The sequence below is a fragment of the Bufo gargarizans genome, chromosome 3 (assembly GCF_014858855.1).
Source record: "Bufo gargarizans isolate SCDJY-AF-19 chromosome 3, ASM1485885v1, whole genome shotgun sequence".
In the NCBI taxonomy this organism is placed as follows: domain Eukaryota; kingdom Metazoa; phylum Chordata; class Amphibia; order Anura; family Bufonidae; genus Bufo; species Bufo gargarizans.
In genome coordinates, this window is record NC_058082.1 from 285027459 (window position 1) to 285053885 (window position 26427).

The window sequence follows — 26427 nt, forward strand, 5'->3', positions numbered from 1 at the left end:
TTAACAAGCTTTGCCTCTAATGCCACCAGATGTATGGCAGCTATCCTATAAGTCAATATTCAGCTCTTAAAATAAGCCTTGAGACATGAATTGGATATTAAATAAGCCAGCACCGCATCTGCAGACAGCTGTTTCGGGGTGATTGACCCTCATCAGTGCAGAGCAGAGAGTACTGGCTTAACTGGGTAGGAGGCCTGTGTCCGAAACATCTGTCTGCAGATGAGGTGCTGGCTTATTTAATATCCAAGTCATGTCTCAAGGCTTATTTTAAGAGCTGAATATTGACTTATAACATAGCTGCCTTACATCTGGTGGCATTAGAGGCAAAGCTTGTTATGAGCTCATTTGCATTTCTTCCCTCCCAGAATTCAAAAGGAGCATTTATGGCCTAAAAGTCTCCTCACACTGATTAAGGTGCTCTCTCCCTAAGGAGAGTTAGTTTCCCCCTTTGTCCATTCACAATGTCATGCTCTTCCAGAGGTTTTTGTAAGATTATTGGGCAGTTTCTCTGCCTACAAGATATTATCACAGATGCTTGGTTTACTTTTGCAGTTCTCAAAACTGAATTTGACTCAGCAGAGATCACATGCCTCTTCTTCACAGCTAAAATGTTATGACATGAACAGAGTTGAGAAAAAGACCTTAATCCTAACTTCTACAAACCTATGAATACAGAATCAAACTTGCATATTATAATATTTATTTAATTTAAATCAAATCCACCCTGGTGCAGACTGCTCAATGAGGTGAAGAAGAATCCTAGAGTGTCAGCTAAAGACTTACAAAAGTCTCTGGCATATGCTAACATCCCTGTTAGCAAATCTATGATACGTAAAACACTAAACAAGAATGGATTTCATGGGAGGATACCACAGAGGAAGCCACTGCTGTCCAAAAAAAACATTGCTGCATGTTTACAGTTTGCACAAGAGCACCTGGATGTTCCACAGCAGTACTGGCAAAATATTCTGTGGACAGATGAAACCAAAGTTGAGTTGTTTGGAAGAAACACACAACACTATGTGTGGAGAAAAAGAGGCACAGCACACCAACATCAAAACCTCATCCCAACTGTAAAGTATGGTGGTGGGGGCATCATGGTTTGGGGCTGCTTTGCTGCGTCAGGGCCTGGATGGATTGCTATCATCGAAGGAAAAATGAATTCCCAAGTTTATCAAGACATTTTGCAGGAGAACTTAAGGCCATCTATCCACCAGCTGAAGCTCAACAGAAGATGGGTGTTGCAACAAACAGGACAACGACCCAAACCATAGAAGTAAATCAACAACAGAATGACTTAAACAGAAGAAAATACGCCTTCTGGAGTGGCCCTGTCAGAGTCCTGACTTCAACCCGATTGAGATGCTGTGGCATGACCTCAAGAAAGCGATTCACACCAGACATCCCAAGAATATTGCTGAACTGAAACAGTTCTGTAAAGAGGAATGGTCAAGAATTACTCCTGACCGTTGTGCACGTCTGATCTGCAACTACAGGAAACGTTTGGTTGAAGTTATTGCTGCCAAAGGAGGTTCAACCAGTTATTAAATCCAAGGGTTCACATACTTTGTCCACCTGCACTGTGAATGTTTACATGGTGTGTTCAATAAAAACATGGTAACATTTAATTCTTTGTGTGTTATTAGTTTAAGCCAGGCATGTCCAAACTGCGGCCCTTCAGCTGTTGCAAAACTACAACTCCCAGCATGCCTGGATAGCTTACAGCTATTAAGGCATCCTGGGAGTTGTAGTTTTGCAACAGCTGGAGGGCCGCAGTTTGGACATGCCTGGTTTAAGCAGACTGATTGTCTATTGTTGTGACTTAGATGAAGATCAGATCACATTTCATGACCAATTTATGCAGAAATCCATATCATTCCAAAGGGTTCACATACTTTTTCTTGCAACTGTATATGCTGTGTGTATATATTAAACGTAGGATAAAAACGTGATAACACAGCATTATAGTAATTATCAAGTATAGCCCACTACTAGATCCTGGCTATATAGACAGAGAGCAAGCTTTCTGAAAGTCACAGCGACACAAAGTTCAGTATTCAGTGAAGGGTCTGGATCATACTGCGCAGAAATGGGGCCCGCATGCAAAGCAGGGAAAATAAAGCAAATTGCTAAGGTTGCTATTTTATTAGAGGCACAATAGACGCTGTGTCTAGTAGGTGACTCCACAAGAGCTCTCCACTGTTCATGGCGTGTATGCTGCCAGAATAAGAGAAACTCCACAAAAGAAAGCTGATGGCAAATCTTTATTCCCGGCTGAAACTTTCTCAAAATGCAAAGCATAAAAATAACTGGGAATGAAGCGACTAGGCTGTGGTACTTAGCTAAAAAGATTAAAATGCCTGCACGCTGAGTCCTGTTCTCAGTCTGAATGATGCACTTTGATTGACAGGGCCAGGCAGTGAAAAACGTGATCACCCCTGGACATGACTCCTCTTAACTCCTTAAAGGGGTTGTCCGAGTTATGAAAAAAATAATAATATAGCACTGAAAATCTAATATATAATGGAGCTAAGCAAGTTCTATGCAAAAAAAAAAAAAAAAAAAATATATATATATATATATATATATATATATATATATATATATATATATTTCCTCATTTCCCTGGTTCTTTTCTGGCCCTTTGTTTACATGCAATAAAAACAATCTCTGCCCCTCCCCCTGCACTGCTAAGGGAGTGGGATACAAGAGCTGCCCTGAGTGCTGGGAGACTCTGTATTTTGTTGTATTTGTAGGACTACAAGTCCAAGCTGTATAATGACACTGCTAAGGGAGTGAATACAAGAGCTTCCCTGAGTGACATGTCTGCCTGCTGGGAGACTCAGCAGCATGTTGTATGTGTAGAACTACAAGTCCCAGCTGTATAATGACACTGCTAAGGGAGTGAATACAAGAGCTGCCCTGAGTGCTGGGAGACTCAGCAGCATGTTGTATGTGCAGGACTATAAGTCCCAGCTGTATAATGACACTGCTAAGGGAGTGGGATACAAGAGCTGCCCTGAGTGCTGGGAGACTCAGCAGCATGTTGTATGTGTAGGACTACAAGTCCAAGCTGTATAATGACACTGCTAAGAGAGTGGATACAAGAGCTGCCCTGAGTGCTGGGAGAATCAACAGCAACTTGTAAGTGTAGAACTACAAGTCCCACTTGTATAATGACACTGCTAATACACATAGGATCTTCCCTCTACCTTCTTGTGCAATGCTCTCTCTAGTATGTCAGCTCCAGTGCCCAGCATTGTCTCCTCACTGCCTGCAGAGCTGTGCAGCTGAAGGGGTTAAGAATCCTAGCAGAGAGTAGACAGCAGTGAAGGGGGGCGTGGCCAGCACAGTGACGTCTGGTTTACAGGCTTGTAAACGACCTTTATCATAGCAGGGAGAGAAGCTGACATCACAGGTCATGTGACCCTCAGTGAAATCTGAGAAACCAGCCACTGGAGATAAAGTGAGTTAATTGGAAAGCTGTTACATTTGCTTAGTTAGGAACATAGAAAGAACAAAAAAAATAACTTGGATAATCCCTTTAAGGACCCGGGCCATTTTTCACCTTAAAGGGAACCTGTCACCAGTTTTATGGTGTCCTAACTAAGGGCAACATAAATAAGTGACTGATTCTCTTAGCAAAATGCTGGGTCACTTTCTTTAATTGACCCAGTCAATCTGCCAACATCTTGTATTGAAAAGCTCCAGCTCATAATGATAAGTCCTGAATATTCATGAGCTCCTGAGTCTCCCCACCCACCTGCTGCTGATTGACAGTTATTTTCCATATGAATCAGCAGCAGGCAGGCAGGGGAGTGGCTATAGCTGTTAATTAAATAAACGCGGGACTCAATGACATCACGCTGGACTCAAATCAGCTCATTAGCATGCGGCATTTTTGTGTGTATATTATGAGGTAACCATCTGTCACACCAGTAAGTGAATACATCTAAGGTACTTTTTAGTAGTTAATGATTGTATATAATTAGTTAGATTATAATTAAATATCCACATGACAGGTTCCCTTTAAGGACCAGACTGATTTTTGCAAATCTGACATGTATTCACTTTATGTGGTGATAACTTTAAAACGCTTTTACTTATCCAAGCCATTCTGAGATTGTTTTCTCGCCACATATTGTACTCCATGACAGTGGTAAATTTGATTTAAAAAATTTCATTTTTATTTATGAAAAAACACCAAATTTACCCAAAAATTTGAAAAATTCGCAACTTTACCAATTTCTATTTCTCTGCTTTTAAAACATATAGTGATAGCTCATATAATAGTTATTACTTTACATTCCCCATGTCTACTTCATGCTTGGATCATTTTGGGAATGCCATTTTATTTTTTGGGGACGTTAGAAGGCTTAGAAGTTTAGAAGCAAATCTTAAAAGTTTTCAGAAAATTTCCAAAACCTACTTTTTAAGGACCAGTTCAGGTCTGAAGTCACTTTGTGAGGCTTACATAATAGAAACCACCCAAAAATGACCCCATTTTAGAAACTACACCACTCAATGTATTCAAAACTGATTTTACAAACGGTGTTAACCCTTTAGGTGTTCCTCAAGAATTAATGGAAAATGGAGATGAAATTTCAGAATTTCACTTTTTTGGCAGATTTTCAATTTTAATCTTTTTTTTTCCGCTAACAAAGCAAAGGTTAACAGCCAAACAAAACTCAATATTTATTGCCCTGATTCTGTAGTTTACAGAAACACCCCATATGTGGTCGTAAACTGCTGTACGGGCACACGGCAGGGCGCAGAAAGAAAGGGACGCCATATGGTTTTTGGAAGGCAGATTCTGATGGACTGTTTTTTTGACACCATGTCCCATTTGAAGCCCCCCCGATGCACCCCTAGAGTAGAAACTCCCAAAAAGTTACCCCATTTTAGAAACTACACCCCTCAAGGTATTCAAAACTGATTTTTACAAACTTTGTTAACCCTTTAGGTGTTCCACAAGAATTAATGGAAATTGGAGATGAAATATCAGAATTTCACTTTTTTGGTAGATTTTCCATTTTAAAGGGACTCTGTCACCAGTTTCTAACCCCCACTTTTAAAAATATTGTTCTGTCCATGGAGCCCTTGTGATTACTATGGTGTTGTTATAAGCTAAATCTGCTGGCTCGTTTTGTTAAAAAAACGTTTTATCTAACCTGTCAGTCATATTCTTAAGGTGCCCAGGGCGTTGCTCATGGCCTGAAGATGCCGCCCGCCGCCGTTGGTGCCCAGCTCCTCCTCTGCTCTCGTCAGCGCCGCCTGAAAATACTCAGATACGCCTCCGGCTCTCCCTCACTCCCCCCTCCTTCTTTTCTAAGATCCCGCGCGTGCGCACAGGCCTGTGCCTGATGCGCCCGTGTGGACTTTTCGGTTCAGCCTTATTGAGCGAAGTGCGCATGCGCGCGCACTTCGCTCAACCTCCTGATAAGAAGAACACTGCCGCACGTGCGGGATCTTAGAAAAGAAGGAGGGGGGAGTGAGGGAGTGAGGGAGAGCCGGAGGCGTATCTGAGTATTTTCAGGCGGCGCTGGCGAGAGCAGAGGAGGAGCTGGGCACCAACGGCGGCGGGCGGCATCTTCAGGCCATGAGCAACGCCCTGGGCACCTTAAGAATATGACTGACAGGTTAGATAAAACGTTTTTTTAACAAAACGAGCCAGCAGATTTAGCTTATAACAACACCATAGTAATCACAAGGGCTCCATGGACAGAACAATATTTTTAAAAGTGGGGGTTAGAAACTGGTGACAGAGTCCCTTTAATCATTTTTTTTTCGCTAACAAAACAGCCAAACAACTCTCAATATTTATTGCCCCGATTCTGTAGTTTACAGAAACATCCCATAAGTGGTCGTAAACTGCTGTACCGGCACACAGCATTGGGCAGAAGGAAAGGAACGCCATATGGTTTTTGGAGGGCAGATTTCACTGGGATAATTTTAACTTGCCATGTCACATTTGAAGACCACCTGATGCACCCCTAGAGTAGAAACTCCAAAAAAGTGACCCCATTTTGGAAACTACGGGATAAGGTGGCAGTTTTGTTGGTACTATTTTAGGGTACAGATGATTTTTGGTAGCTCTATATTATACTTTTTGTGAGGCAAGGTATCCAAAAAATAGCTGTTTTGGCACTGTTTATATTTTTTATTTACAACGTTCATCTGACAGGTTAGATGAAGGCTGTTACGGATGCGACAATACCAAATATGAGTACTTTTTGGGTTGTTTGTTTCAGTTTTACATAATAAAGCATTTTTGAAATAAAATATTTTTTAGTGTCTCCATATTCTGAAAGCCATATTTTTATTTTTATTTTTTTGCGACTGTCTTATGTAGAGGCTCATTTTTTTCGGTATGAGATGACAGTTTTATTGGTACTATTTTAGGGTGCATATGACTTTTTGATCGCTTGGTATTACACTTTATGTGATGTAAGGTGTCAAAAAATTGCATTTTTGACACCGCTTTTTTTTTTACGGGTTCACCTGAGGGGTTAGGTCATGTGATATTTTTATAGAGCAGGTCATTACGGACGTGGCAATACCTAATATATATAAGTTTTACACAATAACAAAAAAAAATCATGTTTTAGTGTCTGCATATTCTGAGAGCCACAGTTTTTTTTATTTTTTGGGCAATTGTCTTAGGTAGGGGCTCATTTTTTGCAGGATGAGATGACCGTTTGATTGGTACAATTTTGGGGTGCTTATGACTTTTTGATCACTTGGTATTACACTTTTTGTGATGTAAGGTGATAAAAAATAGTTTTTTTTTTTACATAGTTTTATTTTATTTTTCTCAGCAATGTGGGCACATATGAACACGGGACCAACACAGATGCCTTCAGGTGCCAAGTGCACATGTGACAGATCAGGAAGTTTCATAGGTACAAATATCCTGACAGAGGCCCTTCAAGCAATATATGGTTCCCACCTCATCTTCCTGGCGTCACTGTACGTCATAGACCATGTAGGTAAGGCCCTCCATGATGTACAGTAACGGTGCACAAAGGGGTAAAAAATGCTATGGTGTGAATTTATTTTTCTATTTTATTTTTACAAATCTTTTTGCATGTGACAGACCCGAAGTACAGCCGAGACATCTTAGGCAACTCAATTTCTTACAAAATAAAACATTAGAAAGGTGAACAGGATTCATTTCACATGTGCATTTTTGGACTGTCCCTCTGGAGACTACATGTATTCATCTGGTAGAAGGTAAAGAGTGCCCTTTATGCATAGGCATGCCCTTTAACAGTATAGGAAGGTACAGTAGATTGCTCTTACTTTAGAGTGAGCCAAAAAATGTACACAAAAAATTGAATTTATCAAAGACTGGCATTTTCCCCTGTGACACCTGGAGACAGGGGCGTTGCTAAAGTCTCAAAAGATCCGGGGCCCAAGCCCCAAATAATATGACCCAGTTGTCTAAGTCTCCCCCCCCCCCCCCCCACACACTGCATTTTGCTGTACTTGCTATACAATAGCACATACCTCTCACATCCAGGGCTTCCAGGTGACGTCTCCTCTAATGTAGATGTTCTCTGTCATCTTCTCCATTTGGTCCGTATAACTTCTCTCAGCCGCCTAGTCTATACAGAGTGTGACACAGACAGCTTAGCTTCCTCACATTTCTATAATCATCCCCCAACCTCGGGTCCCCAAAGTGTTATCCTGCTTCTCGCTGTGCTCCCCAATACCCTCAAATACTATCATGAAGAAATATGAGTGCCCCCATAGTAATAGTACTCCTCATAGTCCCACCAATAGTAATTCCCTTCTAGAATGCCCTCATTAGTAATATTGCGCCCCTACAGTGATAATACTCCCCAATAATGCACCCATTAGTAGAAGAGCCCTCCAGTATTAATAATACCCTCACACAGCGCCCAGTAGAAATAAGGCCCCCTATTCTTCCCCTAGTGGTAATAAAATTCTCTACAGACCTCTAAGTAGTAATAAGGCCCCCATAGTGCTCTTAGTAGAAATAAGGTGGATCTATAAGTCCCTCCAATAGAGCCCCCACTAGTAATAAGAATGCCTATAATGTACCCTGGATTTATAATACCCCTACAGTGCCCCCAGGATTTATACTGCCCCTACTGTTATAATGGTCACCCTGAAGTGACCCCAGTATTTATAATGCCCCCTGCAGTGCCCCCTGTAATTATATTCCTCTGTCCACCATACAGGCCCATGTAAATAACATCACACCATCTTTCCTGCCCCCTCCAAAATACAGTCCTATGTAAATATCATCACTCCCCTCCCTTCAGCCCCTCCAACATACAGTCCCATGTAAATAACACTATTTCCCTCTCTCCGCCATAGAGTCCCATGTAAATATCACACCATCTCTCCAGCCCCTCCAAAATATAGTCTCTTGTAAATAACATCACCTCCTCACCAGCCGCCTCCAACATGCAATCTCATGTAAAAATCACCCCAACATTCAGTACCATGTAAATATCATTCCCCCCCACCAGCCACCTTCAACATACAGTCCCATGTAAATAAGATTGCCCCCTCAACATTCAGTCCCATGTAAATAACATGACCCCCTCCCAAGCCACCGCCAACACACAGTACCATGTAAATAACATCCCTCCCTTCAGCCCTAACATACACTCCCAGTTAAATAACCACAACTCCCAGCATTGCTCTGCCTCTCCCTTCACTTACCTCTCCTCATGTAGCAGATCTCACCACAGCTTCTTCCCCCAGGTCTTCTCCTTTTCACTGCTGTCCTTTCCTGCACTGGTCACATGATGGTGACATCATCGCAGGTACTTCTCAACCACTGCCTGTTTTGCTGGTCACATGACCTGTGATGTCACCACAGGTCCTTCAGATCTTCCAGTGTATTAGATTCAATTGCATTGCTGTCCTGAGGATGGCAAAACAGTTGTATCTAGAAGGCAGGCAGGACATTCGGGGCCTTGGCTCAGGCCCCGAATGTTTTAACCTAGCAACGCCCCTGCCTGGTGATATGCTTAATTTATGATGATGTGCACACCTCAGCATAAATTAGGTGCATCCTCAGCAGTCCATGCGCCTAAAATAAAATCTACACGAACTCCGGCTGGTGTAGATTTCTGTCATCATCAACTCCTGAAAACTGGTGTAAATGATGATAAATATGCCAGGGTCGGTGGCCACACCCACACTTCGCCACCTATTTGGAATGGGGCAAGAGCGGCACAGAAATGGCACTTGCATTTATTTGCTACCATATATCAGAAGAAAAAAGGCCTCTCCAGGATTCAAAGCTGGGATCTCTACATGCAAAACCATGCACTTACAGCAAAGCTATAGCCTTATCACAGAGGTGCTTATAAGCTATCACATATTACTGGTGTCTTTATAATCCTTTATGGTGCTTGTGAATAAAGCATTAATATGTAGATTAGCTTTCTGGGCAGATCTCAGTGTGGTGAAGCTATAGTACATAGTGTATATGATATGTAGATGCTAGGACACAGCTCTGCCCTCAGCTTGATGTCTTGCCCTGTCAACCAAGCAACCAAGGGGGGGGGGGGGGGTGTTCAGCTCCGCCTCCTGGTGCTCCAACTTGCTCATTTGCGTATTAATAAAATAAATACAGATATCTCTGAAGCCGTTTAGAATAGAGAGAAAAGAAAGGTTTAGTTTTAATCAGCATAATAAGCCCTACCAGGCAGAATGTCTGGTTTAATAGGGTTAATCCTGGTGACAGATTCATTTTAATATGTAGAGTGGACCCTTAAGAGTTTTGATCAATTAAAGGAGGAATTTAACATTGCTAACTCCAGTTTCTACCAGTATCTTCAACTGCGCCATGCACTGGCTGTGCAGGGGAAGGCAACTGATCTCGCCATAAAGGCATCTCTCATAGTGGATCAGATCAGGAGGAGATACTAAAGGGGTTATTTCCGCTTTTTATAAAATTCTGCTTCCATTCTATCAGGACTGCTTCCCACTAAAGGTCAAGGACAAATGGGGTGCAGATGTGGGGCCTTTGACTGACTCACAATGGGCGGAAGTGTTGGAGCAAGGCCCTATGTTATCACTGTGTGAACTTCAAAGACTATCACAACTATATTTAGTACATAGAGTGTACAGAACACCCATTTTCCTTCACAAGCTGGGACTGCGAGACACTTCTCAATGCCCCAAATATGGTACCCCTGACGCACATATCATGCACATGTTTTGGGAGTGTACAGCTTTGGGCCCCTTTTGGCGAGATGTCTTAGATATCATCTATGAGGTATATAGTATCTGACATCAGGCTGATCCATTGGTATGTGTTTTGGGCCTCCTACAAGATGAATCGGTGGAGGGCGTAGCAATAGGTATTAGCAGATTACTATATAATGCTAGAAAACGGATTGCAAAATACTGGATCAGTACTGAAGTGCCTACCAGGCTGGAGTTTATTGCCCGCATGAATATGTTAATAGGGATGGAAAAGGGAATATATACCAAGAGAGGTACCTTTAAGAAATTTGAATCTATCTGGGGATTGTGGGTAACAACACCAGGGTTACCATCTAGGCGTCTTGATTACGAATGTGAGGATTAACACCTTAAGATAAGGAGTTTAGAGGAAAGGAAAAACATAACACGGTTGTCAACAAATTATTTTTATTGATACGGACACTGGTACTGTAAGTTAAGAGAATGGTAAAGGTCTGAGGCCTTATGCACACGGCCGTTGTTTTGGTCCACATCAGAGACGCCGTTTTGGCGGCTCGGATGCGGACCTATTCACTTCAATGGGGCAGCAAAAGATGCGGACAGCACTCCGTGTGCTGTCCGCATCAGTTGCTCCGTTCCCTGCAACAAAAAAAATATAACATGTCCTATTTTTTTCCGTGCTTTGCGGACAAGAATAGGCATTTATAATGAAGGCTGTCCGTGTCGTTCCGCAAATTGCGGAACGCGCACGGACGCCATCCGTGTTTTGCGGATCCACGATTTGCGGACCGCAAAAAACACCATGGTCGTGTGCATGAGGCCTAAAGGTCATATCAAGCTGTAATTAAGCTTACATATATGTAAGCAATTGTCCCTTTTTTTCATTTTATTGTGTGTATAATTTGCTACCCGTGCTGCGTTTGAACATCTTTGCTTTATTAATAATTATATTTGCAATACAAATATATATGTATTTTATATGAAAATAATAAAAATTATCTGATTTAAAAAAAAATATATATATATATAATAATAATAGGTAGAGTGGAATAATTCTTTTTTTTTATTGCCCTTATGGCAAATTGAAAAGAAAAACAGGATAAGGTCTTATCAAGTGTAAAGCCTTTCCCAAACAGCCATATCCCCTAATAGCGCCAACCCGTAAAATCAATAAAACTGTATGATACCTAGCAGTACAATTCTGCTTTCGTCCCATGTTACTGGTACTTGTTAAGCCTATGCTCTCACTAGGCCTCAGTGACGTTATTTCCATACAGACATACCATCACGTGGCACTAATTAAAATAAATACCCTTGGGACCTTACTTCACTGCCGCCTGCAGATACTGCCCGCCTTAGCCTAATGGCGTTATGTAACTGATGACTTCATTGAGGCCTATGGTACATAAAAGTATAGATTTATCAAAACTGGTTTAAAACTGGCTTAGTAAGTCCATAGCAACCAATCAGATTCCACCTTTCAATTTCCAAAGGAGCTGTGAAAAGTGAAACCTGAAATCTGATTGGTTGCTATGGGCAACTAAGCCAGTTCTACTTTACACCAGTTTGATATATCTCCCCCTCAGTTTTGAAAGAGGCTTTCCATTTCTACTGATGCGGTAATCTTGAGTGCTAGACCCATCAGTCTATAACATCCGCATGCCCAATACGGAACAACTCGTAACAGCTTCCTCAGCACACTGGCTCACCTGTTCCTTAGATTTGTCCACCCCTGTGCTAGAAAGACACGTGAGCGTGTTTTCTTCTACCTGGGCGGTGAGGCTGCTCGGTGGGATACTGTCACCAGCCCTCTCAGCATAGTCAGAAGGTTCTCTCCCAGGAGCAGACACATTTTTTAGTATGCCAGTAACTTACTGTGCGAGTTAGGCCTCATGCAGCCGACCGTATCTCTTTTGCGATCCCGCATTTTCTCCTTCCATGTTACAAATGCCTATTCTTGCCTTTTGAAGGGATGTGGAACGGAAAAAAACGGATGTGGACAGCATGCGGTGTGCTATATGCAACTTTTGCAGCCCCATTGAAAAAATGTGGATCGGATGTGGACCGAAAATACAATCATGTGCATGAGGCCTTAAGGACATGTTTAGGCATTGGAAAACTTGTGTTTGCCATGGAGTTAGAGGATGAGCCTGGATTTCTAGAGTGGTTTGGAAGTTTCCACACTGGTCATCCCTATTTAATGCCACTATCTGCATTTCTCTAACCTCCATGCAGAAACCACTTCAAGAACTTACGTTGATTCGTTTTTGCCTCCTTGCGATGTGGAACTAAATTCCATTTGCACTAATGGTGTGGACTCTCGTTTAAATCAATGTGATGCTATAAGGGCTCATGCACACGACCGTATGCCCTGCGAGACATACGGTCCGTGAGCGGGCCACAAGTCCTGGAGGGGCATGCATCGTGCACACAGCACCATAGGCATAGGGCCGCCCGCGGGGCTATTGTCCCGCACTCATATGATATTATGAGTGCAGGACAATAGACCCGCGGGCGGCCCGACATTCACAGCATAATTGTAATCTATGATGCTGTGTACTCCCGTGCGCACAATGTATGCCGCTCCGGGACATATGGCCCGCTCACGGACCATATGTCTAGGAAGGCACACGACGCGGTCGTGTGCATGAACCCTTATTCAAAGCAGTTTTTGTTGTGGATTTCAGGGCAGAACGCTAGAAGAAGCAGTTTTTACAAGCCTGTGTTTTTAGGATCTAGTGCTCCCTGCGCTTACGTCTACAGCCACACGTTTCCCTGTTGCATATGTACGGCCAACAGACATGGTCACAGCTCACATTTGCCCCGCTCCTCAAACACACACTAGGGATAATCATATAGGAAGCAAATGAATCTGAACATCTTTATGAAGTTTAAACCTGAGTGCCCAGAAGAAAGTCATGCCATGGAAGAACATAAAAGCTCCATGCAGAAGTCATCAATGGTTGTGTTGGAACTCAGGCCTCCAGTAATGTAAAGGAAAAATGCTATCCAAATAAAATCTACAACTGGCCATCATAAACTGGTATGATACTGGTCCCAGTTTACATCTGACAGAATGGAGAAGTATAAATACCAGCAAATAAATACTGCATACATCATTCCTATACACATGCCATCATAGATGGTAATTTAATGAACATGACGATCTATAAAAAAAATATATAGAATACAAAACAAAAGTTGAAGAAAATACGTTTAAAAAAAAGTGTTTCCTCTTTTTCCAGTGCTCCTCTTTCCAATGGGTTATGCCTGGTATTGCAGCTCAACCCCCATTCAAGTGACTGAATGTCACAAAACATATTGAAATCTAAGTTATTTTGCCTTTTAGTCACCTGCAGATTTGTTTAGATTTCTAGTAAGCCACTTCTTAACAAAAAAAAGAATACATCACCAGGGTCAACCAGAGTATACCGCCTAGTAGGGTTGATACTGCTGATTCAAATGATACATTATTTATGGTTCTTCTACGTGACACCGTTCCTGAGAAATGTACATTTTTGTTAATATGCAAAGGAGGTCATTGGAGCACCGATGGGCTGACCTGAGCCATAGGAGCACCATATTGTCACCACCCTGCAGCTCCGGCCACTGTCCCCTTGATCGACAGGGCCGACATCTCGCCTGGCCCTGCATTTGTGCAGCTTTGTTGTGGGTATCAGTGCATGCGCAGCACATTAGCTGCTGCCTCCGAAGCAGAGCAGATACTGTACCTACTACAAATGCACCAATAACAAACGAAGTGGAAATGGCGGCTTCGGAAGGAAAAGTCAAGCCAAACTGCTGAGAGAATCTACTTGACTCATCCATGCAAAGTCGCTGCATCCACTTCCGGGTGTATGCGGACATCATCGGAAAATGCACCGTAGGTATCCTGCCAGGTGGATGTTCTTTGAGAGGATGTGTCAGCTCACCTGTCTTATTAATACTTCTATTTCCCCTTTTTTTAAACTCTGTTTATGTTATTCCCGCTGTAAATGTATGAGATCACTTCACATTTCAGACTTCGGCCAGAGGTATAACATGTTATAGTCATATAGTGGCATATGACGCCCATATCAACTGATGTTAAAAAAAAAAAAATGTATACTGCCAAGTTTAATGTTTTTTTTTTTCAGCAACTGTATAGGAAAGTTATTTTCTACTTTGTTAAAAAAAAAAAAAAGGTATGCCAATGCATACAAGCCCGATGCAGTTTTTTGGCCTCCATTAGGTGAATAGGGATAGCGTACATGGACATGTTCAGCGTATGCACCAGGCGCTTTAGAGGCACATACACTTAAAGGGGTATTCCAGTAGGTAAATATTATCCCCTATCCAGAGATCGTGGGGGTCCTACTGCTGGGACTCCCACCGATCACAAGAACGGTGGCCCCACACCCCCTGCTTCTCCCCTAAAATGGGAAACATGTCTTAGTTTGTCACTGTGGAGTGATCAAGCTGGTAGACGATCATAAGGCGCATTACCACGACCCGGTACAGGATACAACAAATAGACTTTGCTGTATCCTGTACCGGGTCGTGGTAATGCGTTTTATGATCGTCTACCAGCTTTATCACTCCACAATGACAAGCTAAGACACGTTTTCCATTATATACCCGAGTGGCGACTTGGCCTTCGTCCCAAGGGGCTTCTTGACGCATCTGGCAGCACCTTTTATACCTCACAGCTCACCTGCAATACAGTTGCACTTAACTTCGGTGCAACCATAACAGGTGAGTCCATCGTATCCACCAGCTCTTTGAAGGAAGCTGTTGTACCTCGATTTACTTACCCTATGAGCGCCTCTCTCACCCTTTGGCCGTTACCTCTCCCCTAAAATGGCCAGAGCAGCCACTCGCACGTGCACAGCCACTTCACTCACTTCTATGGGAGTTCCGGGGATAGCCGAAGGCTGTACTCTGCTATCTCCGGGACGCCCATAAAATGAAATGAGCTCCTGTGCATATGCAACTGGCGAGTCCGATCATTTCAAGGGAGAAGCAGGGAGCCTGCAATGGGTATGGCGCCCCCGTTCTCGTGATCGGAGGGGATCCTTGAGGCAGGACCACTGATCTGATAGATATCCCCTAACCCACGGGTGTCAAACACAAGGCCCGCGGGCCGAATCCGGCCCGCCAGACCTCGTCATGTGGCCCGCGTAGCCGCCGCCGTCCGCCAGCCTTCACCTTTTATTCTCGCATTTTTTTTTTTTTTTTTTTTTTTTTTACTCAAGAAAGCCGCCTCTTCAGCGCATGCGCGGCAGCCTACAAGCCAGAGAACGTCTGCCCTCTAGCGTCACCGGCCGTTCTACAAAGGAAAACTCCACTTTCAGGAGCAGCTGACCGCTCCTACATCTATGTCAGCCTGCCCCTGCATCGTGCATATGAGTACCGTACATATCACTTCCTGCAGGCGGCCCCCGCTCCTCCCGGCTCCTGTATCGAAGTCTCCGCCCACCTGCCAGCACAGGAGCGCACAGTAAGTCAGCACACCGTCTCCAGAGACTGAGTAATTGCAGGCCAAGATGGGAGAAGAGGAGTGAGAGACCCCACGGCCCCCTGCAGATGAGCGTTCCTCCCGGAGCCTGTCCACATCGCAGCTCCCGGCCTGACCTGCAAGCGCTGACTGGGGTCACATAGCATTATACTGATTTATGATGCTATGTAACCCTTACAGTTCTGGAATGTGTTGGATAACACTGACAGCATTATGTCAGTGTTATCCAACACATTCCAGAACTGTAAGGGTTACATAGCATTATACTGATTTATGATGCTATGTGACCCCAGTCAGCGCTTGCAGGTCAGGCCGGGAGCTGCGATTTGGACAGGCTCCGGGAGGAACGCTCATCTGCAGGGGTGTCAGAAATAAAGGTTGTGCTGTCTGTCTTCTGAGGCTCTGGCCCTGCCTGCAATCTGCACTGCACATGGCACTTGATAAACTATAATGTCTCCCTGTTGCCCCCATACAGTATAACGTCTCCTTGTGGCCCCCATACAGTATAACGTCACCTTGGGGCTGCCCTAGTGCCCCATACAGTATAACGTCACCAAGCGGCTGCCCCTGCACAGTATAACGTCACCCTGTGGCCCCTGCCCCCATACAGTATACAACCGTATACATCCTACAGATACAACCGGCCCTTTGAGGGTGACCAAACTGCTGATGCGGCCCCCAATGAATTTGAGTTTGACACCCCTGCCCTAACCTGAGGACAGGGGATTACTTTTACCTACCGAAATACCCCTTTAATGTAAACACGTGTGGTCTTGTCATAAGGGCAACACTGCGAGTACTGTTCAGACAATGTCATGGCCCAATGACAAGGAAAATAACACCCAACTGTCAACTGATTTATTTCCAGGAAGGAATAAAAGGAACGGCACAATGCAACTCCTGAATTACAAATATGTAGAAACAGGAAAAATCAGTTCATAACTACATAAAAAAAGAAATTAGGGAAAGCGGGGGGAACAACTTATGTGGGAGCCGTCAAAAAGGTTTCCTGGAATAAGGCATAGTGTCTTTGGCCATGACACACGTTCAGTGTAGCACACCTAGCATCACGAGTAATGTTGTGTTAAAACCGCAACCCAACAGTGGCCAGAAATCCAAGCCTGCTGGGTGTTTTTGTACCTGTCACCTGTCACTTTTGTCTCCGCTCCAAAATCATCATCTGAGTGGAAACCTAACGGACCCCATTATAGTCTATGGGGCCCATGGGCTCCGTTCGGCTGAGTTATGTGCCGAATCCGTCCATTCCGTTCTCCTGCACCTATAACGGAGCATAAGAACGGAAAGGCTGAACGCTGATGTGAACTTTACTTGTGATGCAGTAATGCCCATCCAGCCTTACTGTCTTATCATCCACCTTTTCCAGTAAAAAACATAAAATTACTTGACAGGACATCTCAAGGACAGACTGATGACTGTGATTTTCCTTTTCTAACCCTAGGGGCAAATGCTTTTTCAGGGTGGTATAACCAATATAAAGGGACTGTATCATGATGTACTGCATCACTGCACTGCTACAGGGACATGAAGCATTAAAATAGGGGGGGGGGGGGGGCCTTAATATGCCGTATCTGTAGCCTTCATCAACATGTATAATCACCCCGCCCTGTAAGCTGTATACATAAAGAGCCTTCTATAGATGACTATACCAGTGACAGCCCCTGTGGGCATGTAGATGGTACAGGATTGGCATTTTACTCCATATTCTGCTGACTCCAGGATTTACACACAGGTCCCAGCATCCTCCCTGATTTATGGGGGATACAGTATAAAGCAGTCAGCAAGACATGGAGGATCTGGGAAATTAAAGGGGCATCCCCCTGCACATGACATCACAGCTCTGCTGCTTCATACAGGCGGCTCCCTGCTGCCTCCCGTTCACTGAGACACAAGAGGCACTGTGCCCGGCTTCTCACTGTTCACACTCACCTACTGGAAAAACAAGGGGTCGGCACCGGGGTGTAACTGGCAGCCGGAAACAGACAAGCCCAGAGAGAGGCGACTAAGCTGCCAGATAGCGGCTCCGGAAACCAACAGTTCCTCACACAGAGCGCCCACCTGCGTTTCATACACCGGAAATACGTCATGGGCTCCTTCCCTGCGTTCCACACAGCGCGGAGTCTGCGGTTCATACACAGGAAGTTATCTCTGTGCGGCTGTCAGTGCCAGTGCCAAGCCTAGGAAGCCTGTAGAAGCGATGTTGTAAGAGTGAGCCTCGGGATCGTATATTGTTTTGCAGGGCTTCCTCCATAAGAAGGGGATACGTGCGAAGTGTAGACCTCCTGTAACCTGTTGCCATGCTGTGGGGTGAGCCATTGCCTGCCACACGTGTGTCTTCACCTTTAACCCTAGCATGCACTGCCCCTGCCCTGTGTTTCAGTCCTTCAGTAGTCTGCAGTGACCTGACATCCTTCATTTAGGTAGGTATTTGCCCCTTCTGTAACAAGGGGCATCATCTGTATTCATATTGTCACCAACATGGTTTAAAGTAGTCACTTTCCTGGTGATCTTAGCTCAAAATGATTTGTGACATGGAGCACACGATGAACCTGTGCCTGCTGTTGGTTATGTACCCCAGTTTTGTGTCCGCATTGCATTTGATATTGTTTTGTGCACTTATTAAATGTCCCTAGAATATATTGGCAGCGTGTGATTGTGTAGGTCTAGGGCAGGGATGCCCAACCTGCGGCTGCAAAACTACAACTCCCTGCATGCCTGGACAGCCTACAGCTATTAGGGCATGCTGGGAGTTGTTGTTTTGCAACAGCTGGAGGGCCGCAGGTCGAACAACCCTGGTCTAGGGTCGCTGTGAATCAAGAGAAAGCAGCCGCTTCTCCCACAGCAGCACCCTCATCCTGGCGGGGTGTCTGCTACTACAGCCTAGCACTATTCATTTCACTGTGTCTGGAAAGCATTACAAGGGGCACGTCCCTGTGATTATTGGGGTCCAATGCCCGTAATCCCACTGATCACACATTGACGGCTTTCCTAGGCATAAGCCATCAGGTTTAAAAGTCATCCCTTTTATGTTTTTTACCACTTTTCTGTTTAGAAAACTGACTTTGAGCAACTCCAGGTACAACGTAGAATTGTTCAGAAGCATGCACAAAAAGTATTACTATGCAGTGAATAGGGCATTTTTATGTACCTTTTTCTCTCTGACAGCACCCCCTGCGACTTCTGCATTCAGTGAATGACTATGGCAGGTTCACACAAAGGTTTTTTGGAGTAGGTTTAGAGGCAGATTTTCCTGCAAGTTTTTCAGTCAGAGACAGAAATGGATTTGAAAGGAATCAAAAATAGAAGGCAAGGATTGTTTCCTGCTGGATCCACTTCTGGCTTTGGCTGAAAAACCGGCAGGAAAATTTGCCTCAAAGCTTCCTCCAAAAAACTTCTGTCATAGAAATATATAGCTATATCTCTTTAGAGCAGGCATGCTCAACCTGCGGCCCTCCAGCTGTTGTAAAACTACAACACCCACAATGCCCTGCTGTAGGCTGGAGGGCCACAGGATGAGCATGCCTGCTCTAGACAGTGGGGAAGGAAATTGTGGGGCATTATAAACCATATGTATCTCTGGGGCTATATGTGAGGGACTATTTTGTATGGAGGGAAGGAAGGAGTTAAAAGGACATCTGTCACCACATTTGTCAGCTTTAATCCAGCTAACATGTGACATGTGCGCATTTCCTCTGAATGTAATGCGGCAGCTGTATTATGTGGAAATTTGCTGTTTTATAATATGTAAATGAGCCTCATTGGTGCAATGAGGGGGTGTAGTTGCACCCAGAGGCTCTACTCCCAATCTCCTATGCCAAACCCCCACTGCTAAGACTGGCCAGGCAGTGAAAACATATTCATGCCTGGCCCTGAAGTCTCGCGGGAGTGCATTCGGCACACGGCTAATTGTAATGCATCCTGGGAGTTACAGGTGCTTGAGTGTCTCATAATCTGCTGCGCACCCAGCAAAAGGAAAGAAATCCTCAAGATAAGGCCTCCTGCACACAAACGTTTTTTTTTCCGTTTACGTTCCGTATTCGGACCGTATATAGAACAATTCATTTCAATGGATCCGCAAAAAAACGGAAGGTACTCCGTATACCTTCCATTTCCGTTCAAACATAGAACATGTCCTATTATTGCCCACAAATCACGTTCCGTGGCTACATTCAACTTAATGGGTCCGCAAAAAAAAAAACAGAATGCATCCGTATCCATTCCGTTTTTGCGGAACCATCTATTGAAAATGTTATGCCCAGCCCAATTTTTTTATGTACTTTCTGTTTAAACATTATTTTATGTTTCCATTTGCAATCCGCAAAAAACTGATCACAAACGGAACAGAAGCGGAATGGAAACACTACTGAAACAAAAAAAATGGGAAAACTGATCAGTTTAAAACGGACCGCAAAGCCATACGGTCGTGCGCAGGAGGCCTAAGTGAGTAAAAAATTGTTTTACATTTGTGGGATTCCACCCTTTAAGATATATGGCACACCTAACTGAATGTCCCAGAAATTGGCATAATGTTATTATGATAAGGTGACAGATTGATACATGCACCCCATCATGTTTTATTTGTTGATTATGTGTGTAGAGGCAATGAATAGGTTAATAATACAGAAATAAGTGAATATTCATCTTTATTTTCATAGGAATTGCAGTGAACAGTCATAGGCTTAACTTTCTTCGATTCCAAGGAAGAGTTTGCCCCCCTCAAAAATCCTAAAAATGGCTGAACGTGGGGCTCACATCACTACAGCTTCCCCAGATGATAACCGACCTTCTATCTTTGAAGTTGTGGCTCAGGAGAGCTTGATGGCAGCAGTGAGACCTGCACTGCATCATGTTGTCAAGGTAAGGGTTAAAAGGATAAAAACTCTAGTACACAAACGGCAGTCTGCAGACCCATCAAACACCCGGATTTCCTAAGGCCCCTTTCACACAAGCGACTTTTCCTTAGGCCTCTTTCACACGAGCGTGTCCGGATGCTTTGCCGCAAACCCACTCGAGTAGGTACCCAATTGCAGTCAGTTTTGACTGCGATTGCGTTCCGTTGTTCAGTTTTTATCGCGCGGGTGCAATGTGTTTTGCACGTGCGTGATAAAAAACTGAATGTGGTACCCAGACCCGAACTTCTTCACAGAAGTTCAGGTTTGGGTTCAAGGTTGTGTAGATTGTGTTATTTTCCCTTATAACATGGTTATAAGGGAAAATAATAGCATTCTGAATACAGAATGCTTAGTACAATAGAGCTGGAGGGGTTAAAATAAATAAATAATTTAACTCCCCTTAATCCACTTGTTCGCGCAGCCGGCATCTCTTCTGTCTTTTTCTTTGAGGAAAAGGAACTTTGATGACGTCACTGCGCTCATCACATGGTCCATCACATGATCTTTTTTACCATCGTGATGGATCATGTGACGGACCCTGTGATGATCGTAGTGATGTCATCAAAGGTCCTATTCCTCAAAGAAGAAGACAGAAGAGAAACTGGGCTGCGCGAAAAAGTGGATTAAGGTGAGTAAAATTATTTTTTTTAACCCCTCCAGCACTATTATACTATGCATTCTGTATTAAGAATGCTATTGTTTTCCTTTATAACCATGTTATAAGGGAAAATAATACAGTAAATTGACTTTAATCGATTTACTAACATCATCTCCTAACAACCATGCGTGAAAATCGCACTGCATCCACACTTGCTTGTGGATGTTATGCGATTTTCACTCACCCCTATTCATTTCTATGGGGCCTGTGTTGCGTGAAAATCACCACTCATCTGAACACCCCTATTGAAGTGAATAGGTCCGGATTCAGTGCGGATGCAGTGTGTTTACCTCACGCATTGTACCCGCGCAGAATTCTCACCCGTGTGAAAGGGGCCTAAGGGTGTATTCATAAGCCTAGGAAAATGTGTTTCTGTCATTTTTCCAAAATTGGGCCAAAATTCACAAAAAATGTATCTAAAGCATGATCTGTCCTGCCTGCGTGAATGCAGCCTAAATCCTGAATGGCATTGACCATAATAACATTTTGCACTTCTAACCCTTATGTCCATTTTGAACAGGTCCTTGCAGAATCAAACCCTGCACGCTTAGGCCCTTTGTGGAGATGGTTTGATGAACTTTACACCCTGCTTGATCTGCTTCTCCAGCAGCACTACCTGTCATGGGCCAGTTCCTCCTTTTCAGAGCACTTCTATGGACTAAAGAGAGTATCCATGGCAAACAGCAATGGGCAGCGCACACTGCAACGGAAGGAGTACTGGAGATCCCTCTTGTTGCTGGTGCTTGTACCTTATCTACGAGTGAAGCTGGAGAAATTCGTTAACAGGCTGCGAGAGGAAGAAGATTATTCAATCCAAAACCCGACGTCCTTCAGTAAGAGATGTTATAGGGCAATTCTTGCATCCTACCCCTTTGTGAAACTGTCCTGGGAAGGCTGTTTTCTTCTATATCAGCTGAGATATATTCTGTGGAACACAAGCCATCACTCACCGCTGCTCCGCTTGGCTGGAGTGCAGCTCGCTAGACTTACGCTGGAGGATTTACAAGCCATGGATGCTACTGCAGAAAAGATCGCCTCAACACAGTCTGCTCTTGGGTAAGTTAAGTGGAACCAGTTAGTCTTACATATTAGTTCATTCTGGTTAAGGGCTCATTCAGTTTTGCGGAACAGGTGCGGACCCATTGTTCCATTCCGTGGCCCCGCAAAAAAATATAGAGCGTGTCCTATTCTTGTGGACAAGAATTGGCATTTTCTATCATAGTGCCAGCCATGTGCCATCTGCAATTTGCGTACCACAAAACGATATGGTCACCTGAATGAGCCCTTAGGCTGAAATCACAAGCGGCTTTTTGCTGTGGTTTTTAGTTGTGTCTTCACTGGATATTTTTTTTTTTTATTAGACTTTAGATTACACTTTTATTATGCAGTGGCCAGATTGCATTCATAGTGTTTTGGATCAGTATTGTTTTTTTTTTTGTTTTTTTTTCTTAAATGTTTTAATTTATTTATTTTTTAAATGTTTATAAAGGGGTTTTCTGAGATTCTGATATTGATGACCCATCTTCAGAATAGGTCATCAGTATCAGATGAGCAGGGCACGCAGCGACGAACAGCTGTTTAATGATCCTGTGGTGCTCCCAGCCTCCTTGCAACTTACCAAGCACAGTGCCGTCCATTGGATAGTGGCTGTGCTTGGTATTGCAGTTTAGACCCATTCACTTGAATTGGACTGAGCTGTGCCTAGCCCACATGACCGATGAACGTGACGTTACTGGCTTAGGCCTCTTTCACACTACCGTATGGCTATTTCAGTGTTTTGCAGTCCGTTTTTCGAGGATCCGTTTTTTTGTTTCCGTTGTGTTTCCGTTCCTTTTTTCCGTATGGCATATACAGTAATTACATAGAAAAAATTGGGCTGGGCATAACATTTTCAATAGATGGTTCAGAAAAAACGGAACGGATGCATTTCCGTATGTGTTCCGTTTTTTTTTGCAGACCCATTGACTTGAATGGAGCCACGGAACGTGATTTGCAGGCAATAATAGGACATGTACTATCTTTCAACGGAACGGAAACGGAATGCATATGGAGTACATTCCGTTTTTTTTGCGGAACCATTGAAGTGAATGGTTCCGTATACGGACCGTATACGGAACGCAAAAAAGGGCCCGCAAAATGGAAACAAAAAACGGTAGTGTGAAAGAGGCCTTAGGGAGAGGACACATCGATTAGAGGAGTGCTTTAGCCTCTTCAAACAGCTGATCGGTGCGTGTGCTGAGAGTCGGACCCCTGCCAATCTGATATTGATGACCTATTCTGAGGATAGGTCATCTATCAAAACCTTGGACAACCCAGTTAAAATGTTACAACATTTTATTTTTTTAATCTATTAAAATTGCTTGACAGTCATAGTGGGTTTTTTTTTACACACTTTAAGAATGCTAAAAAAATGTGAAGGTGATATGAAGGAGCCCTATGGTTGTTGCCATATAGAGTCGTTTGTTAGCCTTTTTTGGCTAGTAAGGAAAATTCTGCCATTTTTTTTTAAAGAGAAGTCTATGGAGAAAAAGCCTGAAAAAGACACTATGCTCAGAGTGTGCTGCGAATTCAAAAAATGCCTTTGACCAAAAACACACACCTTAAAGGGAACCTGTCACCTGGATTTTGGGTATAGAGCCAAGGACATGGGCTGCTAGATCGCCGCTAGCACATCCGCAATATCCAGTCCCCATAGCTCTGTGTGTTTTTATTGTGTAAAAAAAAAGTTTTTATATGTATGTAAATGAGGCTACTTACATTTCTGCAGCCCAGCCACGCCCACTGTGAAGGAGCCCAGCACCGCTCCGCATCCTCCGAATCTCCTCCTTGCTCCGCAACATCACAAAGCTAGAGCGCCGTAATCTCGCGATGCGCAGTGTCGGCATAGTGTTCTCCCTGTGTGTCTCCTGTAACTTTGCTTTGTCTGGCTGATTGCCTACCTTAACACAACTGTTATCCATGATGTGGTTAAAACTGTTGTATATAATTACAAATGGTGTTCTTTACTTTATTACTCCACGGGGTAATTTGATTTATTGAGATGGTTGAAGATGGAGTAAGTCCTACAGTTGGGACAGCTTTGTGTCAGTGGTGTATGATGGCACATTGAATCCCACAGGCTCCTGATTTTCTTTTCTAGAAAGAATGCCAATAAAACCTACCACTCTCTGTCTCTGTATGAAACCAGAGGTACAGTAGGGCGCCGTAGACATATATGGGTGCCCTACAAAAGGTCCATCAGGCTTGGAAGTTGTACCGAGATGTTACAGGGCACCCATAGACTTCTATGCCTTTTGTAGTTTGAAAAAATAAGTGATTGTCGTCTTTTTGTTAATTTTTTTTTTTTCAAACCATTTCTAGGTTCGATGTAACATTGTTTTTTCTCTTCTCTCCAGTGTGGGCAGCGTACTGAAGAAAGTTCTCGGCGGAGTGTCTATGACGTTATCTTCCAGCCTATCTCTGGGAGTGTTCTTCCTGCAGTTTCTAGAGTGGTGGTACTCGGCCGAAAACCAGGAGACCGTTAAGTCTCTGAGTTCATTGCCAGCCCCCACTGCTCCTATTCATTTTGACCTGGAAACATATTCCCCTCTGTTACCAAAACTAAAGACTGTTTGCCCACTTTGTCGTAAAGTAAGAGTTAACGATACAGCTCTTGGCACCTCAGGTTATGTCTTCTGCTACCGCTGTGCTTATTACTATGTGAAAAATCACCAGCGCTGTCCAGTAAGTGGCTACCCAACTGAGGTGCAGCATCTGATACGGCTCTACACCCCCGATGGCTAGACCAAGATTGGAGAAATACTGTAGACTTTGGGAGCCAACTAGACCACTCCAGAAGCCGATCCAACTTTCAGTAGCCTGGCAATAGAGAACAACCAACAAAGTTGGCCACCATTAGCAAGTGTTTAGGCCCATAGGCTCCTGGGATTTGTCCAGCGCTGTGTTAGACGTAGGCAGAACCACATCAAGAGCTGCAGTGATGGGAACTACAGTATCTTTAAGGCACTAAAATGTAGTTAAGACTGCTGTGATTTCCGTGAAGAATCATTATAAGCTATTCAACATCTCATAATAGAGTATAGATGCCGAGTTCTGGTTGAAGCTTTATAACAGAGGGACGGACAATGATTTCTCAACATGGATTTACCTCCTACCAACATGTAGAATGTGAAATAGATGAATGACAATGTGAAAATCAGTGATAGAAAGTTTTCCCAGTTGTCCTTTTAATTTCAGATCACTAATGGAAAATATCAGTATTTACAATGATTTACTGTGATTTATAGGGGCAATACGCCAACATAAACTGTGAAGAACATTCTAGTAGACTGTGCTAATATCTGTGGATTTGTTGAAATGTGGTTAAACATAAAGGCTGCTCTGGAAAAGCAACATTTGCATCCAGCAGTTTGACAAGACATGAGCATCATGCATGTCATGCGTCAGGGTTGAGCACCAAGCTCTTGCTGGTGACAGCAGAAAATGGCCATACACCATCAGCAGATGTTGGCCAACAGCTATTTTTTTCTAACACCCATGCTTGTCTCGGCTAAATATGCATGTCTTCAATGGGGAGAGGGGAATAAGCTGCTGCCAGATATGTCTAGAAACAACTGGTGAAACAAAGGATTGAGCATGCTGAAACTCAACATGTCCAGCCCTTATTTCGCCCCCTTCTGCTTCAGGGAAGAGTCCAAACACCTCCATACGTATTACATAGTTGGCCAATCCCACCAAGATTGTCAGGTTCAGGCAACTTTTGTTTAATGGTTATGGGAAGTAGAGATGAGCGAATTTCATATTTTGAAATTCGTTCACGCTTCGTTTGGTGGTAAAAGGTGAATTGCGTTATGGATTCCGTTACCACGCCTTTAGAGGCATTCCGTTATTCATTCCATCATAATAGAAGTCTATGGGCTTCAAAACAGATTCGTTCCGTTTCCGTTATGCAGGGGAGTCCTCTCTTGCATAGCAGGATGTATCCGTTTTGCAGCCCATAAACTTCTATTATGACGGAATGAATAATGGAATGCCTCTAAAGGCATTCCATCGTAGAATTGCGTTATGGTCCGTGGTAACGGAATCCATAACGCAATTTACCTTTTACCAGTAAACGAAGCGTGAAAGAATTTCATAACCTGAAATTCGCTCATCTCTAATCGGAACCT

General features: G+C 43.6%; 2 protein-coding genes across 2 annotated transcripts in view; one reads left to right on the forward strand and one right to left on the reverse strand.

Annotated features, from left to right (window-relative positions):
* The window catches only part of LOC122932006 (AP-1 complex subunit beta-1), a 114588-nt gene extending 96817 nt beyond the window's left edge, over positions 1–17771 (reverse strand). Inside the window, exon 1 of the mRNA XM_044286146.1 lies at positions 17639–17771. The gene's annotated coding sequence lies outside the window, so the exon portion shown is untranslated. The remainder of the gene's footprint in view (positions 1–17638) is intronic.
* Positions 17772–17885: 114 nt separating this feature from the next.
* LOC122932336 (peroxisome assembly protein 12-like) lies at positions 17886–26126 on the forward strand. Its single transcript, XM_044286694.1, has 4 exons — positions 17886–18129; positions 20365–20566; positions 21780–22315; positions 24655–26126. Exons 2-4 carry the CDS (start codon positions 20441–20443, stop codon positions 25040–25042), a joined length of 1050 nt encoding a protein of 349 aa, XP_044142629.1. The 5' UTR covers positions 17886–18129; positions 20365–20440; the 3' UTR covers positions 25043–26126.
* Positions 26127–26427: the final 301 nt, after the last annotated feature.